Source organism: Phocoena phocoena, chromosome 1 (assembly GCF_963924675.1).
Source record: "Phocoena phocoena chromosome 1, mPhoPho1.1, whole genome shotgun sequence".
NCBI classification, from domain to species: Eukaryota; Metazoa; Chordata; class Mammalia; order Artiodactyla; family Phocoenidae; genus Phocoena; species Phocoena phocoena.
Window position 1 is genome coordinate 160,466,160 of NC_089219.1, and position 20,604 is coordinate 160,486,763.

General features: G+C 37.2%; 1 protein-coding gene across 1 annotated transcript in view; it reads left to right on the forward strand.

Annotated features, from left to right (window-relative positions):
• Positions 1-20,604, forward strand: part of CATSPERE (catsper channel auxiliary subunit epsilon) — a 251,287-nt gene that overhangs the window by 182,045 nt on the left and 48,638 nt on the right. Inside the window, exons 12-16 of the mRNA XM_065871636.1 lie at positions 145-220; positions 3,939-3,991; positions 6,066-6,116; positions 6,512-6,545; positions 6,613-6,692. Of these exons, the coding sequence (XP_065727708.1) occupies positions 145-220; positions 3,939-3,991; positions 6,066-6,116; positions 6,512-6,545; positions 6,613-6,692 (294 nt within the window). The remainder of the gene's footprint in view (positions 1-144; positions 221-3,938; positions 3,992-6,065; positions 6,117-6,511; positions 6,546-6,612; positions 6,693-20,604) is intronic.

The window sequence follows — 20,604 nt, forward strand, 5'->3', positions numbered from 1 at the left end:
GGCCTCTAGAATTCCTCATGGGTGGCGGGGGGGCAGTTCAATCACAACATGTTAATGGGACTTTTCATCTGTTCTGCACAAAGGCACACTCATGGCTACCTCCCTTGTGATTCTATAATCACCTGTACGTGTTGTTTCTCCTAGATACCAGAACACAGGTCTTCTGCTTGTTCACGTTAGACCTAGTGAACATGCAAAAACGTGTCCAGTCTCCCAAAAGGTAAGTGACATGGGTAGAAGACTGAAAATTTTACTTCAATAATACATGGGTGGTAAAACTAAATAATACATATTAACTCCATTCAATACCACTCCCCCTAATATGTAACAACATTTTGTAATGTTTCACTGTAGAGAGACCAAAATTTTACTTTGGAAAAAGATTAGATTACTGCCCTCCATGAGTTTACCATCAGAATATAAACACTTACAAAGATGTAAAATTATTAGTTTTTGAACATAAATAAAATTGTGTAGAGGAAAACTGCAATTAATGAGAACATCTAAAGTTGGATATTGTTTGTCAGAGAAGACTGCCAGTCATATCCATATTTATGCTATGTTTATTTATTTTACAAATTGGATCATTTCTTCATTCAAAAAATTTTATTGTGTGCCTACCACGTTTCTATGTTTCAGTCTGTGTGCTAAGTAATGGGAGTTACAAAGATGAAAAGAGTCCCTTCCAAAGGGGAAAACATAAACTAGTGTAAAAGAATGTGAGATATACAGTTACCAAATAGCCCAGAGAACAAAGTAAGCAATTTTGATTGGGAGGGGAAAGGTGAAAAGAAGGCGATGCATAAAATGATTGTTGAAGAGTAAGTAGAAGTTGAGCAGGAAGAGGCATATACAAAAGCACAGCAATGTGATATAGCAGTGGGGTGTTCAGGCAATCACCCACCACCACCTCCTTTGAGTCTTTGTTCCACACTGAGGGATGCCTCCTCTCTTTATTCCTTCTCATTCCAACTAATAATCAATAAACATATATTGAGCGCCCACTGTATATCAGGCATAGCACAATGGGGAATACCTACATGAAGAATTCAAAGTTAAATGAGACATAGTCTCTGCTCTTCAGGACCCCAGCACCAAGAACCTCTTCCTACCAGGGCAAGGTTCCATGAATTTAAATGTATTTATTTGGCTACACCAGGTCTCAGTTGCAACACACAGGATCTTCATCGCTGCGTGCAGGATCTTCGTAGCATGTGGGATCTTTTCAGTTGTGGCATGGGAACTCTTAGTTGCAACATGTGGGATCTAGTTCCCTGACCAGAGACCAAACCCAGGCCCCCTACACTGGGAGCACGTAATCTTAGCCACTGGACCACCAGGAAAGTCCCAAGGTTCCATGAATTTAAAGGGAGCCTTGAACTGAGGCAGATGTGATCCATCCTTGAGCACTGCTGAGACACACTGCTTCCCCAGGAAATTGCCTGCAGGTGCATACCGACCACTCCCCCTGTTTACCCACCATGCTGCCTACCCAGCTTAATCTGCTGAGGAGGAAGAAAACAGCAACCTAGCGAGTTCCTGCCCCAGCCTTGGTCTGCATTTTCTATCTTCAGCTCCTCGACTGCTCTACCATATTCCATATAAGATGCCTTCCTGAAGAGCCGTGGTTTCCTCCATCTTTTTCCTGTCTAATTTATAGATTTGTTAGGGATCCTCATTCACCCTACCCTGCCCAGCCCAGGCATTACAAAAACATGTTAACCTAACCTGAGTTCAAATCCAAGCTCTACCACCTACTGGCTTCAAGAAGCTCATAAACACTCTGAGTCTCAGCTGCCTCATTTGTAAAAGGGGAAATATAATATCCATCTCACAGTAGTTATCTACTTTGTTGAGAGTATTAAATAAGATTATTTGTGTAAAATGCCCAGAACAGTACCTGTCACAGAGTAATTATCTAACATTACTGGTTTCTTCCTTGGCACACCCCAAGACATGGACCGTTCAAATCCAGCCACCATCTGTGCCCATTTCAGGTAGTTTGTATTGACCCACCCACTGAAATAGAATGGAGAGTATGCCATATAGTAGAAGATAATAGACTATGCCATAGCCCTTTGGCAACAGGAAAATGTGGCCTTGTGGAGGTAGGTCCTTTAGCTAGCCAAGAAAATAAAAACCTGTACACAACCTCAAGGTATGCTCTCAATCACAGGGACCCTTCTTTGTGCTCCTATCCCCACTGGTAAGCAAGTCATCAGCCTCCCGGATAAATAGTATAGACGGAGGGCCCACAGACTTCTTCTCTAGTTGGATGAAGTTAAGCCCTTGTTAAACCTGCTGGACCAAATGGACCATGAACTGAGCCATTTGAACATGAGCCTGCTGTCTTTGTCACTTAGTCTTCATAGCCTGCAGCAGAGCAGCAAATAGAACTGACAGCACCAACAGGGCTGCATCTCAGTTTTTTAACTGTACACCAAGAACCAGAATGCAATGAGGCCACCCTAGTAAACCAGTCCTCAGAGGGTGTTAGTAATTCCTTCCAAGATGAAGTTTCCCAGGGAGAGATGACTACACTCTGTCTAATATATTGTCTACCAACATTTCTGTGTCGAAGGCCTTTAGAGTTCCTGTCTCAGTTCAGTTGTTCTGTCCAGTTCGAGGGAATACGCTGTGTCTGATTCTGAGCTAAGGCAGAAACAGTTTTGCCTGTCTCTGTACTTAAGAGAATAACATTAAATAAAGAAAACTACTACATTCATTGTTTTCATTTGGGCTATATGTCAGAATTTCTCTGTTAGGTGTCCTGTCCCAAGGAAAATGTGTCAGCCCTCCAGCAGTGGGTACCCGACAAAACAGTCTTATCCATACTTCCCACATTCTGTACCCATGCTCCTGTTCAAGAGCCACCTGCAGGTCAACTCATGTATTTTAATCTGAGTCATGGTTGTTAATTCTGAGACTAGGAATGATTTCTGTGAACTAACACCCATAAAAGAAGAGATGTTACAAATAAGATCATCAAGTGATGGTGTGTCCTAACTATGAAACACTTGAGGATCTCAGCCAACCATGTACCTTATATGGATAATTTAGTAAAGATAAAGGGCAGACACATGTTTCTAAACACACTTGATGGGAAAAGATTTAATAATGATGGACAGCAAGGCCTGTGGGTAGAGTTGTTGAGAGAACAAATCAGGTCCTATGGGTGAGATCAGATAGTTCAAGAAATAAAATCCATGAACTCCTGCTGTGGAGCATGCCTTTCAAATGAAGACTGAAAGCTCTTGACTTAGCAGGTGCAATTCTTTAAATCCATCAAGCTTGGCTGGACTTCATTCTCTAACCCCAACCTCCTGATCTCCAAGGGTGTTTTTAGATTTGCCTTGTGGAAATATGCAACATACAGGACATGTTTAAAACAGAAGGCAAGTATCTAAATCCCAATTAGAAAGCCTGGAGTGGGGGTTAGAGAGGTGGGCAGGGTAGACAGTAGTGAGTAAGGTGTCCTGGAGCCAGGTAGAAATATAAGTAGCCTATCCCAGTTGAGGAAGAACCAGGACTCTGACTCTAAAAAGAAGTCAAATTCGTGTTTCCATAACATCTTACGGAAAAACCTGGACGAATTTTTTGGCCCACTCACTATTAGAGAAACCTGCCAGGTGAATCAGGTGCAAGCTGGAACTACAGAGTTGATAGTCACGGTTGTAGAGGTAGTAGTGAGAGATCACATCGAAGTAAGAAAGCAGAGACCCAACCTTTGGGCCTTGCGAGCAGTAAGGGTGAAAGGAAGCAAAGAAAGAAAAAAGTGATCGAAGAAGAAGGAGGAAAACAGAACAGAGCAGTATAACAAAACTCTACATTTAAAAGGTTATTTCAAATCTAAAATGTAATTGCTTTTAGCTGTAGTAATATTTTAGATCATGTGAATTAGAAGCACTAAACTCATCACCTAAATTACTTTACTTTAGGTGTTCCAAATATCTGTTGGCTGTGATGCTAATAAATTCATTGCTGTTAAAGGGCAAGTATATTTGCATTTGATTTGTCTTACTTTTATGTTTAAAAACGAATGGTGAACTAAATGGTAATTACTAGCGATAATATTAGCCCAATGACTGACATGTCCATATGAAATCCATTCATTATAAGTTGATAATTTGTCCAAACCAGACTTGTTTGAACTTTTTTGCCAAGTCAAATATTACATTTGAATCATATTCAAATATTTCATTTGGATCAGACAGACTTAACCTCTATCTCCATTACCAGCATTTTTCTCTACCTTCCCTTTTCATAAACCAGTTTCCATCCTTTGCATTGCCTCTCTCAGCTTTTCAGTGTACAATTTATTTCCAGAGAAATGAGAGGGAGAAAAACTTACCTTTGTTGTCCATCCTACTCAAACCAGTTATAATTTCATTTCTGTCAGAGAACTGCTTGTAACCACAAGAGAGAACCCTCAGTTTCCTGCACCTTTTACCATGAGAAAGTTTTTTAGAGCAAACCTAACAGAACCACCAGTGTTTCCTTCAGAGAATCCCAAGGTGTGACTTTTATTGATTTTTACTGTGGTTCACAATGAAGCACACTGGAACTTGTGTCATCCACAGCTCTTTCTTCTGCATGCAAGAGAATAAAGGTCAGCTTACACAAATCTGTTTAACTGAGGTGGGATGTATAATGGAGACAAAAATGTATTGCAATTCCTTTCCTGTGGTTAGGGTGAGGGTGGGGTAACATTGACTCTTATCTGAATCTATTTATGAAGTGGTTTGCTCTCATCCAAAACAAAGGTCTATTCATCTGTCATTCTAATAATCTTTTGAGTAGTGAATTGTTAAAATCAGTTGCCAGACAGATAATTAAATATTCCCATCTCATTCAGCAAGGAATTTGCATTTCCCTAAGTCCTTTTCCAGAAAACACAAAGGCTAACTGATTTAAACAGCCTATAGCATCTTATTTCTGGGATGGTCTACATCCTTGCTCCTTAGAGTATAATCTATGGACCAGCAGTGGTATCACCTGGGAAGTTACTAGAAATGCAGAATCTCAGGCCTCGCCTCGTACCTGCTGACTCAGAATCTCTGTTTTAACAAAATTTCCAAGATTAGTAGGGGCATTAAAATTTGAGAATAACTGCTCTAAGCAACATGTTACCAAAATCAATTCCCAGTACCCCTGCATGCAGTATCACTGCATGAAGATTTCCTTCTTCAGTGAGATGCAAAACAGCTTGAGTCAATCTATTTCTGGGAAGGTTTAGAGAGCAACAGTCAAACTAGGTTGCTGTCCAGAATCACCTGGAGAGCATGTCTGAAAACACAGATTTCAGGACCTCTTTCCAGATCTCTTAGTCAATGACCCACTGCTCTGGAACTCTAAAAATGACCCTAATTTCTTGGATTCAGGTTGTGGTTGGCCTAAGTTTTCACAATCAGCAAAGGATACCTATGGGGCCCATGATACTTCTGACAGGAGAGTTGTCAATGAAGGAGGGCATCTCTTGAGGTCTAATTTGAATTCAGGGTGGGAGGTGGTCCTAGTCTTCCAATATCTATATAAACACAGCAGTGACTGGGGTTCCTTCTGAGTTACACTGGAAGCAGCCAGGAAAAATGGTGAAATGAATAATTTAACTTACTAAAATCTCTATCATTTTATAGACCATGATAGCCTTATGTCTGCATAAACCCTAACTAGAAATTCTGTGAATTCTTAAAATAGATCCTTACCTGCACAACGGAGTCTCTAGTAGCAATTAGAACTCTGTGTTTTAAAAAATTATTAAGAATGAAACAGTCCAAAGAAATTTGTCTTTACTTTGATGGATTTTCTACAAATTTTCACATGTATCAAATATAAGAGGTAAATCAGTATATTTCAAATTCTGGTACCTTCAGAAACATTTGTGAAGCTGAGTTTTAAAAATAGAAATGCTAGGGCTACACACCAACCCCAAAGATTCTAATTCAATAAGTGATGATTCTGTGATACTTTTGAGTTCGAGAATCACTGAGTTAAATGGTTAAATGTTTGTGCTAGTAAGTAAGGAATGATGATATTACAACTTCATTATGTTTTATTTTTTGTAGATTTGATAAAAAAGAATGCCTTCAGCATGATTTTTTTTACATCATTGAAAAGTAAGAAGTCTTTTTTAACATAGAGTTTTATATTAATGTAGTATCAATAATCTAGAATCAGTTAGTATTTATTCCTATTATCATCAGACTTTTCTGATATACACATTTATTGCTATAAATTTACCTCTAGGCACTGATTTTGCTGCACCTCACAAATTTTGATAAGTTGTGTTTTCATTTAGTTGAACATATTTTCTAACTTCTCTTAAGATTTTGTCTTTGATCCCTGTGTTATTTAGAAGTATGTTGCTTAATCTCCACATATATTAGGAGTATTTTGTAATTATGGTTATGTTTGACTTTTGTGATACCTCTTTACCCAAACAAAGTAATGGTTTTAATTTTTAAGTTTGTGAAGAGGAAAGATTCTAAGTAATGAAAATGTCTTTTTACAGGTCATATCTGAGGGATCGACCACCTAAACACTTGGTAAGAGAACTATAATTTTGTCAATCAACCAAATATAGAAAATAACTGAACATTTTTCCTTTTCTAGAGAGTAAAATATAATTGGGAAAAATATGGCTGCCCACTGAGAGTTGATTTCAGAGAAAAGTTTCACCCTGTGGTTCAACTGTAAGTATATTCTCACTAAAAATTTTAACTTATTTTGAAAGTTTCAAAATAAAAGTATGAAAAGAAGCTTAATTAATGATGTATTTAATAATAAATATTTTTGAGCACCCAAATATATGCAACACTAGGTTTTCAGTACTAGTTATGGAAAGTTGGATGGTCCATGGTCCCTGCATGTTGAGGGAGATTACAATTTAGAAGCTGAGACATAAGTAGGTAAGAGAGCTGAGACTCCTCTCATGGATGCAGACCATCTCCTAACCCTTGCTTTATCCTCTCTAAATCTCTCCCCAACCTCCAGCGCCCCTCCCTGTTATAGGAACTATCTCCCACTGGTGACATATGACTTTTCTTTCCATGTGCCAATAATAACTGAATGCTCGCAAAGAGAGAAACTAGATTACTAATAAGGGATAGTACATGGGGAGATTTCAAAAATATTATCTCTAACTTAATTTTTATAAATAATGTTTCATAATAAAAATATGAATAAAATGCTACAAGGAAGGCTTTTCCAAGTGATTTTGTGCTAGTTTGCTTGCTTCTCTAACTTTATTCTAGATTTATGATTATAAAAAAGTTACAAAGCTTGTTACAAAATTAAAAATATAGAAAAGTATGAGACAAGTGACCTAGGTTTCTAATTTTTTTTTTTGCTATTATAAACAAAATTGTGTGAATATCCATTTATGTACATGTATGGACATTAGTCCAGATATGCTATGAGGATAAATTACTGGATAATTTATCCAGTACATTTGTCCAGTAAATTTATCCTCATGGCAAAGGATAATTACTGCCATGAGGATAAATTACTGGAAGTGAAATTCCTATGAGAAAAACATCAAAATTTTAGTCAATGCTTTCAGCTTTTGGGGCCCTCGGGCTGAAGACAGCTTCTGAGATCTCTTAGGGTGGGTAGGTGTGAAGTAATGAATCAGGAACTCCAATTTAGTTTTGCCATCAGAGCTTTCCCTGTTGGAATCCAGAAGGGTTCTGCCAGCACGTACTGCCCCCTACTTCTAATCCATGACAGTTCTAAGATTCTGTACTCTGCCCTAACCCTCTTATGTTACCCTCCTACAATCCCTCTGTCATGGGTTCTCTGAGCAATCAGGCTAATCTGCTATCTTCTTTAGTTTCAATCTTCTAGACATCTAATCATGCCACATCTTTTCTTGGGCACCCTAGGCACTCCTTCTCTCACTGAGACCTAGTTTTTTTCTTTGGTTTTTTTTGTTTGTTTGTTTGTTTTATCTAGTGCCTAATCCTCCAGTGGTAAAAAAAAAAACTCAATGTTCTCTCCCAGAGAAGTGCACTCTTCAGTTCATATCATCATTATTAAACACCTACTTTGCACCAATAACTGTGCTAGGTACTGGAAATTCAAAGATGAATAACCCAGGATTTCTGCTCTCAAGAGCTCAAGAGTCTGATAAATTATATATGAACTGATATGCTAAATGGAACAATAGAAAGGAATGACATGGGTAGTTGGTATTGAAACTGAAAAAAAAAAGAATCCAACTCAGCTATGGAAGGGAGAGGGGCTCTGGAAAGTGTTCCCAGAGCATTTGAGCTGAGTCGCTGAGTCTTAAATGATAATGAATATCTAGCTGAAGGCAGAGGAGAGAAGGAGAAGTGGGGAAGGTAACAGGGAACTCCACTGAGTAAGCCTTTCAAGCAAAAATGATAGTTAGAGGAAGAAATTTCATAGTTCAAATGGTATAATGTTATCAAAGCACATAGTGAGGCATGATGTATCAGGAGAAAAGGCTGGGAAACTAGCTAGGTAGAGTCCAGCTCATGGAAGACTTTCTATCCATTCTTATGGTAGAGTGGCATGATTAAATATTTGCTTTACCTAGTTCTCTCTGTAAGAAGTATAGAAGATGAATTTCAGGGAAACATGTCTAAGTAAGGAGACCAGGTAGTAAACTGTAGTGGTAGTCCAGGGAGGAAAAAAAAACAAATGACGGAGATAGCAACAGAGACAAAAAAGAGGAATCACTTATGAGAAAATTACTCATAGTAACAGGCAGGGCTTGATAATTGATAGATGTGAGTGCTGAGGGAAAGAAAGAATGAGGAAGATGAATGACTCAAAGATAATATCGATCAAGAGAGATTTTCTGCAAACTTCTACTACTGTTATCTATCCATCTTCAAGCATCTGTGCCCATTAACTCTGTCTGTCTTCCTGTCACCATAGATAAAGTATATGGGTATCTAAGGCCTGTCCCACCATTTGTGAACTGGATACCCACACCCTTTCGTAATTAAAACCACTGTTCCCGAAATTGCCCCCTCTTTCTCCTGCTTCATCAACTTTACCCTGTCTACTGGATCATCATAAAAATATGCAATTCTTTCCCTCACCAAAACCAAAAACTAAACCAAAACAAAAACCCTCTCTTGACCCTACTACCCCTCTCACTACTATACTCACTGTCACCAGCTCTTCTCCTATCCTCTCCCAAATCTTTCTCAGTCAGAATTTTACCCCCACCACTCCATTGGCATTGCTAGCCCATGTGACCAACGGCCTTGGCCTCCATATTGCTAAACTCAGTGGTCAATTCTCAGGTCTCATCTTACTTGATCTCATTAACAAGAATTGACAGTTGATTATTTCCTCCTACTTGAAATATTTTCCTTATTGGGTTTCCAGGATATCACATTTTCCTACTTTTCCTGCTACCTCACTGATAGCTCCTCCTTAATTTCTTAGTTTCTCCTTTTCTCCATGACTTCTTAATGTTGGAATGCCCCAAGGCTCAAAGCTTTCTTTTCTCCACTTCAACTTTCTCTTTCAGTGATGTCATTCAGTCTCATGGACTCGAATGTCTCAATATATTGATAAACCCCAAAACTGTATCTTCAGCCTGAATATCCTCCACTGTATTAGTCAAATACGGCTAGGCTATGCTGTAGTAACAAACCCTAACATCTCTGTGCTTAACCTTTTTCATGTCATAGTCTGACATATTTTGTACCTACATCATCTTGACATGGCCTCCCAGACTACCACTATGAAAGGGGAAAACTGGAAAGAAAACAAAAAAAGGACTAGAGGATTTCCTGGGATATCTTAAAGGTTTGGGCCTAGAATTGGTTTACATCATTTCCACCCACATCCAATTATCTGGAACCTAATGCCATAGCCCTAATCTAACTCCAAGGTGGGCTAGAAAATGTAAACAGGCACAGGGTTATTTGGTGAGCACTAACAGTGTCTGCAAAACTCTTGAACTCCAGACCCATAAATCCACTTAGATGTTGAATACATAAATCACTTTTCTACTTAGATATTGCCTAGATATATCAAACAACCTGTTCAAAACTGAACTCCTGATCTTACCCTCAAATTCTGCTCCATCAATAGCATTCCTCATTTCAACTGATATCAACCCTATCCTTCTGGCTGTTTGGGTCAAACTTTGGAATCACCCCTAGCCACTCTTTCTTTTATATCTTTCATTCAATACATCAGTAAATCCTATTGGCTCTATCTTCAAGATACATACAGAATCTGACTATATGTCACCACTTGAACTGTTACCGCCCTGATCCAAGCCATCACTACCTGCCTGGATTATTAAAATAGCCTTTCTGTTGGTCTCCCTGCTTCCACCCTTGCATCTCTATAGCAGCAACAATGAATCATTTAAAATGGTTAGAGCACATCACTCCTAAGCTCAAAATGTATAATCACTGAGTAAAAGCCAGGTCATTCCTCTGATTTACAAAGCTCTATGTGATCTGCTGTCCCTGTTACCTTTCTCCTGGTGAGCTTCACCTCACTTACTTCATTCTACTCACTTGGCCTCCTTATTGTCCCTCAGGTAAGCCAAGCAGATTCCCACCTCAGGGCCATTGTACCTGCTGCTTGCTGTGCCTGCAAATGCTCTTTCCCCAGATGTTCACTTAGTTTGTTCTCTCACTTCCTTCAAGTCTTTGCCCAAATGTCACTTTCTTAAAGAGACCTATGCTGACTGTCATATTTAAAATTATAAGCTGCCTCTGCACCACCTTCACTCCTCACCTGTCTTTTTTGTTCATGGTATTTATTACCACCTAACAAATTATACAGCTTACTTATTTAACTTGTGTATTGTCTTTTCTCCTCTACTATAATGGAAGTTTCATGGAGAAGAGCTTTTTATTTAGTTAGTTCACTGCTATATCCTCCAGCACCTAGATCACTGACTAGCATGTAGTAAGCAATCTATAAATATTTGCTGAATGAACTCATGAATTTTATGTTTATGGCTTCCCTAAACTGGACAAATTTTAATACCATCAATTGTAATATAAAATAGAGAATAAAGGGTATGCTTACAGGGGAAGATGACTAGTTGATTTTTAGACATTTTGAATTTGAGTCTGTGTGACATCCAGAAGGACATGTGCAATAAAATGTTAAATTGAAGCATCTGAAGTTCATGTAAACTGTCTGAGCTAGAGATATATATGGAAGTCAATAAAAATTTTGTGATATTAAGAATTGTTGTGAGTGATCATAAAGAATTATTGGGGTACATAGGAGGTCCAATTGTACCCCTCTTCCCTGACCAAATTCTGAGTGAATTGAATAATATGAGTCAGAAGATGGATGTTATTACTCATCACTTATTACTGACAAAAAATATATATTGACAGATGTAGCTTACATTTGCAGAAAGTGAACTTCCTGATACTACACCACTAATACTATACCTAACAGGGTTAAAAAGAATCATCTCCCCAGTCACACATATTGTTGATCCACCGCTGGTCTCTAATCTTGGAGGCACTTTAAATGTATAACATAAATGAGAAAAGAACATGTTATGCTACAAGAAATTCACTCCATAAGAAGAAAAATGTGAAGCTAAGCCAAGCATGGCCAGCTTATTCTTTTCTAAGTTATCAATCATTTAAGTCAACCCACTTCCCAAGGGGCAAAGTGAATAGAAGAGCAAAAACAGACCAAGAATGTTATACTCATTGAGCTCCCTCCACATAAAAGGAAGTATCAAAATTGTAAGGGCTTCATTTTAACTATAATATGGAAAATAAGAAGAGTTATGAGCCAAATATTTACCCTACTAAAAAACAAAAAACAAAAACCAATATTCAAAGGTGGTGAGAGGAAAAAAGAGTCTAGAAATAAGAGCCAGAAAATACACATTCAGAGAAACACAAGGACAACATAGATAATGTGGAATTGTGGAAGCAAAGACAAAAGGATTTTTTTTTGGCCTTTTATTTATTTATTTATTTTGTTTTGGTTTTGGGGGTTTCTTTTTTTAACATCTTTATTGGAGTATAATTGCTTTGCAACGGTGTGTTAGTTTCTGCTTTATAACAAAGTGAATCAGTTATAGCTATACAAATATCCCCATATCTCTTCCCTCTTGCGTCTCCCTCCCTCCCACCCTCCCTATCCCACCCCTCTAGGTGGTCACAAAGCACTGAGCTTATCTCTCCGTGCTATGCGGCTGCTTCCCACTAGCTATCTATTTTACATTTGGTAGTGTATGTATGTCAATGCCACTCTCTCACTTTGTCCCAGCTTACCCTTCCCCCTTCCCACAATAGGAATTTTTTTTTTTTTTTTTTTTTTGCAGTATGCGGGCCTCTCACAGTTGTGGCCTCTCCCGTTGCGGAGCACAGGCTTCAGATGCGCAGGCTCAGCAGCCATGGCTCACGGGCCCAGCCGCTCCATGGCATGTGGGATCTTCCCGGACCAGGGCACAAACCCATGTCCGCTGCATCGGCAGGCGGACTCTCAACAACTGCGCCACCAGTGAAGCCCACAATAGGAATTCTTTTTTTTAATTTTTATTTATTTATTTATGGCTGTGTTGGGTCTTCCTTTCTGTGCGAGGGCTTTCTCTAGTTGCGGCAAGTGGGGGCCACTTCTCATCGCGGTGCATGGGCCTCTTATTATCGCGGCCTCTCTTGTTGCGGAGCACAGGCTCCAGACGCGCAGGCTCAGTAGTTGTGGCTCACGGGCCTAGTCGCTCCGCGGCATGTGGGATCCTCCCAGACCAGGGCTCGAACCCGTGTCCCCTGAATTAGCAGGCAGATTTTCAAACACTGCGCCACCAGGGAAGCCCCACAATAGGAATTTTTAAGAAAAAATCAGTAAAAGAGTCAAATTCAGAGAGACCTACTAAACCATCACCGAAAATGTCCATTGGATTTGACATTAGAATAGCATTAGTGAACTTTATAAGAGTAGTTTCTATGAAATGGTGAGGGCAGACAGAAGTCAGATTGCAGGGGGTTTGCAAAATCAATTAAGATTTTTATGTAGGGGCAAAATGTAGCCTACACTTTTTCAATTTTTGGTTGAAATTTACCTATAGAGTAAAACACAAAATCATGAGGTTTCTTTTTTTAGGATAAAAGATATGAGCATGTTTACAATTCAAGTTTACAGTTTACATGTTACAGTTGAGCTTTCTTTAATAAAGGAAGAAAAGTTTAAAATCAGTCATTCTGAATATGGTAATGCAACAGACTGAGCTCACTTGAATCACTCCCCACCCACCAAAGACACACATAATCCTTGATAAAACATAACAAAATATTTTATGCATAGCCAAACTTGAAAAAAAGAAAGAGCAATCTCTAGGTGATACAAGTAAAGAGAGAACTCTAAGAGTAGTCAGCTCCAGGTGATCTACTGTAGTCCAAGAATACTGATCCAGGATACTGGAAGTAAGAATTAGGAGATAGGGTTTTAAAGCCTCTGTGGGGCCAGGAAGGTCTTTCATAAATCCAGGATATATGAAGACTAGAAAATTCTACTCAATGACCAGAGAAACAAGGAAGAAAGTTTTACCTGCATGAATGTGGGAAAAATATCTCCTGCAAGAATGTTAAATGTCAACCTCAGGCTGTATGTGGACAGGGATCTAAATTTAATGTACATACATAGGAAAAGACTATAGTAATAAAAATCAATAGATGAAAAAAGAAGCTAAAAACATGTCACATAGCCATAAAATCCCTAAGGCTCCAACAGAAGCAATTGAAAAAGTAAATCCAGGGCATAAGACTCCCACTGGAAAAATCACCACCACCAAAGAAATGTCAATAAATGTTTACCAACCACATGAGGAAATGGGAGAGTTAGAAGATAAAAGAAATTGAAAGATAGGCCCAACAAAACTAAAAATAACAAAGCAATCTGAACAATACATAAAATATTGTTAAAGAAAAAGGAAGACAAATAAAACAAACTATAACAAAAAATATGACAATGAAAAGAAAGTAGGGGGACTTCCCTGGTAGTCCAGTAGTTAAGACTCCACACTCTCAATGCAAGGGGCATGGGTTTGACGCCAGGTTGGAGAACTAAGATCCAGCATGCCACACAGTGTGGCCTAAAAAAAAAAAAAAGAAAAGAAAAGAAAGTAGGCATATTTTAAAAAGATAGAAATTCTAGATATAAAATCATAGCTATTAAATTCAAAATTTTAGAGATGATTACAAACCACTAAAGATATGGGTAAAGAGAGGGTTACCAAAAAAAAAGAAAGAAAGAAAGAGAGAGAGAGACATGGAAATCAACCAGAATGCAGCACAAATAGTTAAGGAGATATAGAAATAAGAAAGAAGTTAAGAAACAATTGAGGAAAGAATGACAAATTCTTCTAACATGTGCCTAATAGTTTTCTCCAGAAGAAGAAATTAGAGAAAATGGGTTGGAAAGGGAAGTGAAACTCAATCAAATAAAATGTGAAAACTTTCCATAATTTATTAAAGGGCTAAGTCATCAGGGTGAAGATTGACACAAAGTCTTAAGTAACTCAAAATGAAATCATAGAACACAAAAGAAAAAGAGAAAAGGTTTATATGCTGCCATACAGATAAGATAGATCACCCACAATAGACTGACACTTATATTGAGAGATTTCTTATCAACAAAAATAGGACAAAAATAATAGAATGATATTTTCATTGATCTGAGGGAAAAGAATGTTAATCTTAGATTGTAAATCTAGATAAACTTTTATTCGAGAGTTAGGGTGAAATACATACCTGTGCAAATAAAGAGTTTACATTAAAAATCCTTAATAAAAACAAAACAAAAAACTACTGAAGGATTTTATTCAATAAGAAGAAAAATAAGCCCTAAAAAGAAAATAATAAAGTAGAGGAATCAATCATAAGGAAAGAAATTATTGGTTAAAGTAAAGGAAGATAAACTGTAGAAATAAATTTTAAGAATAATATCTTTGATGGATGTGAAAACAAGATGGAAATGAAATACTACTACTCAACATGTGGAATTGAAGCAAGATGATTAGAGTTAAATTATTCTGAAATCTTAGCATTGTTTAGGTGTGGGGTCAAGACTTTTAAAGTGAAGAGTCACTAAAAGAAGAATAGAAAGAACAAAGTGGGGGTTTTTTTGAAAAAATCTTGATAAGAAGAAAACTTAATGAACATACAAAATCCCATTTTGTTTTCCTCCAGGGCACACACCTAGACTCTGTTTCTAAACATGCTTTGCAGTTAGTGGGGCCATATGCCTGAATACTGTACAGTGGAATGTGGACCAAAGTGTCACATGACCAGTCAGGCTTGGACTCTTACCCCCATTTTAAAAAATTAAGTTTTGCATAATCCCCCCAGCTATCTCTTTTTATCTTCTATCATCTGCCAGTTTTGGAGAATTCAAAAAGGACTCAGAAGCATTATGGTCTACTAAATGGAAAAAGTCTGGGTTTCTAAAGGATTATGTGGAGCAGAGCATCTCCCCTCCTCTAATTCCACCCACAGTGGACCATAAAATGAGTAAGGAATAAACTTTATTGTGTTAACTTACTGAAATTTTGAGGATTGTTGTAGCAATGAAGTTGGACCAACTTAAACTATTGAGCAATGTTATAGATGAAAAGAGAAAAAAATACAGAGTTAGTAAAAAGAAAAAGTTACATAGTAGAAATATATATAAGTATATTAATAATGACCAAAATTTTAAAGCACTTACTTCTATATTAAAAGACAATAATTCTAAGGTTGCATTTTTAAATGAAGTTAGGTATACGTAATTTATGAGAGAAATGTCCAGTAACTGTTAGACCTTAGAAGAACATTCAGCAAGTTGAATTCAAGATCAAAATACAATAAATTAAAATGTCTCTATACATCAGTAAATGCTAACTAGAATATATAGTTGACCCTTGAACAACCCTTCATGTACATATAATAAATAATAATAGTAATAATAATAAAATAATAAAATTCACATATAACTTATAGTTGGCTCTCCACACATGTGGTTCCTCCATACTGCTGTTCCACATCTGCAGATTTAAACCTACCACAGATTGTGTAGTACTGTAGTATTTACTATTGAAAAAAATCTGCATATAAGCACACCCACATGGTTTAAACCCATTGTTTTTGAGGGTAAACTGTATAATAGAAAAATTATTCCATTCACAATAGCAAAAATAAAATAAAGTAGAATAGATTTAATAAAAGTTGTTCAAGATCTGTATAGCAAAATTTATAAAACATTATTAAATACATAGAAGAGGACTATAATACTTGAAAAACTATACCACATGTTTTGATAGAGAGACTCAGTATTATAAAGGTATCAGTTCTTCTCTAATCTATCCATAACTTAAATGAAATTCCAATAAAATTTCATCAGGGTTTTCATCAGAATTTAACAAGGAGGTCCTAAAATTTATATAGAAAAACAATGGGCTAAAAATATCCAGTCAAATATCTTCCAGAATTGAAGTTCTAGAAATGGCAAAGTAGTTTTATTTGACATACACTCTGCCCAATACCAATTATATATGCTCTAGACAAACTGTAATAAATAATTCTTTAGAAGCATTAGAGAGCAAAAACTGCAAAAGACATGATCCTTGAAAGAAGGAACGATTTCTAAGTAAGACTGTCCTCTGAAGTCACTTCCTATTTTTTGGCAGGGTATGAGGGAATCAGGCTTTAACAGAAAATGACAGATCTACTGGACTTAAGAGACAGTGAAGTATGTGACTGTGAAACAGCTGTAAATTTAGGTGAAAAATCTTGGAAAGGACAGCATCATACAGGAGGAGCAACAAAAATATAAAAAACTTTTCCCTCAAATTCTTGGCTAACTCTTGAACTGTGCATGTGTAAGGAAAGGAAGCAGAAATGTCAATAGTTACCTGATGCTAGGAGACAAATCTAGACAAAGTCACACCAACTTAGAGGGTATTGGAAAACACCTTAGGCTTTCTTCTGAAACCAAAATGGTTAGCTAAGGACAAAATGCTATGTCCCAGGGTTAAAGGCAAAATTAAACAACCGTAAAGCCTTCCAAGTCCTAAAACTAATCTTCATCAGGGTCAGGGAGATCCACCAGTTATTTATCTTCAGAAGAAGAAGAAAGAGAAGCAGAAGGAGAAGGAGAAGAAGGAGAAGAAGAGAAGGAAGAGGAAAAAGAGGAAGAGGAGGAAGAAGAGAAAAAGAAGAACAACAATAACAACAAAACTCTTTAGAGGAAAATAACAAAACCCAGAGTGTCAACAATGTATAATTTAAATGTTCAGTACAGTAGAGTATTAAAAATTACTAGACATCCAAAGAAGCAGGAAAATGACCCCAAATCAATAAAATGGAGTTAGTAGTAGCAGACTACAGATGACCCATACTCTGACTGGAATTAGCAGACAAGGACTTTAATTCAGCAAGTATAAATATGTTAAAAGATTCTTAGGAAAATTGTAGAGAATGGGTGAACAGATAGGGAATCCCAGTAAAGAAATGCTAACTATTTTTTTAAAAGAGCCAATTTGGGGACTTCCCTGGTGGCACAGTGGTTAAGAATCAGCTTGCCAATGCAGGGGACATGAGTTCAAGCCCTGGTCCAGGAAGATACCACATGCCGCAGAGCAATTAAGCCTGTGTGCCACAACCACTGAGCCTGTGCTTTAGAGCCCGTGAGCTACAACTACTTAAGCCCACATGCTTAGAACCTGTGCTCCATAAGAAGAGAAGCCACCACAATGAGAAGACCATGCACTGCAATGAAGAGTAGCCCCCACTCGCCACAACTAGAGAAAACCCACATGCAACAATGAAAACCCAATGCAGCCAAAAATAAATAAAATTTAAAAAGAGTCAGTTTGGAATGCTAGAATAAAAGCAAATACAGCATCTGAAATTTAAAAATAAAAATTAATAGGATGGAGCTTCCCTGGTGGCACAGTGGTTGGGAGTCTGCCTGCTGATGCAGGGGACGTGGGTTCGTGCCCCAGTCTGGGAAGATCCCACATGCCGCGGAGCAGCTGGGCCCATGAGCCATGGCCGCTGAGCCTGTGCGTCCGGAGCCTGTGCTCCGCAACGGAAGAGACCACAACAGTGAGAGGCCTGCGTACCACAAAAAAAAAAAAAAAAAAAAAAAAAATTAATAGGATGGACTTAATAGGAAGTTAAACAAAGCAGATAAAAAGATTAGTGAAAATAAAGATAGTTCAATGGAAATTATCTAAATTATACCACAGGAAAGAAATTTTTTAAATTATGTGCTTCAATGACCTATGGAACAATATCAAGCAATCTAACTTAAATAGAATTGGAGAATACTTTTTGAAGAAATATTGACTGAAATATATCCAAAGTTGGTGATAAATATTAGCCCATGGATCCCAGAAGCTCAATAAACACCACATCCAAGCACAACATAGACAAATGCTGAAAGCTAAAGGTAAATGCTTAAGAGCAGCTAGACAGGGAAAAAATGATACATTACATTCAGGGGAACAAAGAAAGAATTACAGCAAACTTTTCACCAGAAATAGTAGAGGTCAGTAATCAAACTCAAAAGCTTCTACATGGCAAAGGAAACCATAAACAAAGTGAAAAGACAACCTACAGAATAGGAGAAAATATTTGTAAATGATGTGACTGACAAGGGATTAGTCTCCAAAATTTACAAAGAGCTCATGTGGCTGAATATCAATAAAACAAATGACCCAATCAAAAAATAGGCAGAAGACCTAAATAGATATTTCTCCAAAGAAGACATATAGGTGGACAAAAGGTACATGAAAAGATGCTCAACATCACTAATCATTAGAGAAATGCAAACCAAAACTACAATGAGATATCACCTCACACCAGTCAGAATGGCCATCATCAAAAAATCTACAAACAATAAATAGTGGAGAGGGTGTGGAGAAAAGGGAACCCTCCTACACTGTTGATGGGAATGTAAATTGGTACAGCCACTGTGGAGAACACTATGGAGGTTCCTTAAAAAACTAAAAATAGAGCTACCATATCATCCAGCAGTCCCACTCCTGGGCATATATCTGGAGAAAACCATAATTAGAAAAGATATATGTACCCCAATATTCATTGCAGCAGTATTTACAATACCAGGACATGGAAGCAACCTACATGTCCATCAATGAAGGAATGGATAAAGAAGATGTGGTACATATATACAATGGAATATTACTCTGCCATAAAAAAAGAATGAAATGCCATTTGCAGCAACATGGATGAACCTGGAGATTATCATACTAAGTGAAGTAAGTCAGACAGGGAAAGAAAAATATCGTATGACATCACTTATATGTGGAATCTAAAAAAAAAAATTATACAAATGAACTTATTTACAAAACAGAAACAGACTTACAGACTTAGAGAATGAACTTATGTTTACCAGGGGGAGGGGTGGAGGAGGGGGAGGGATAGACTGGGAGTTTGGGATTGACATGTACACACTGCTATATTTAAAATAGATAACCAACAAGGGGCTACTGTATAGCACAGGGAACACTGCTCAATATTCTGTTATAAAATAAATGGGAAAAGAATATGAAAAAGAATAGATACATGTATATGTATAACTGGATCACTTTGCTGTACACCTGAAACTAACATTATTAATCAACTATACTCCAATATAAAATAAAAATTTATTATTAATCAGCTATACTCCATTAATCAACTATACTCCATTATTAATTATTATAAATTAACTATACTCCAATATAAAATAAAAATTTATTAAAAATCTTAAAAAAAAAAAGAAACAGTAGAGGTCAGGTAACAATAGAATGGCATTTTTAAGGATAAAAGAACTAGCAAGTTAACTGTTAAGTTAACCATAGTATTATCCTATGATCTAGCAATTTCACTTCTGGCTATATATCCAAAAGAATTGAAAGGAGGGACTAGAACAGATATTTGTACATCATATTCTTAAGCAGCATTATTCATAATAGTCAAAAGGTGGAAGCAACCCAAGTGTCCATTGACAGATAAACAGATGAACAAAACGTGATACATATCTACAATGGAGTATTATTCAGCCTTAAAGAAGGCAATTCTTACACATGCCTCAACATGCATGAATCTTAAAGACATTATGCTAAAAGAAAAATGCCAGTCACCAAAGGACAAATACTGTATGATTCCACTTTCATGAGGTACCAAGAGTTGTTAATTCATAGAAAGTAGAATGGTGCTTTCCAGGGGCTGTAGGATAAGGGGAATGGCAAGTTATCATTTAATGGGTAAGAAATTTCCCTTGCAGAACATTTGATCCTGTCTAAAATGTCCATAAGACATTTGATCCAAAAGATATTTGGTCCATGCCAAAAAGTTCTTGAAATGTTGTTCTGTCCAAAACATTCATGAAAATATTTGGTCTATGCTAAATAGTTTTGACAGGACCAAATATCAAGGACTTTTTGATGTGGACAAAATGTCTCCATAGATGTTTTGGACAGGACAAAATGTGACCAAATATAAAGAACATTTTGGCATAGATCAAATGTGTTATGGACGTTTTGGACAGGAGCAAATGGTCTTGCAAATATCAAAGAAGGACATTTTGGGATGGACCAAATATATTATGGACATTTTGGACAGGATTAAATGTCTGCTAACT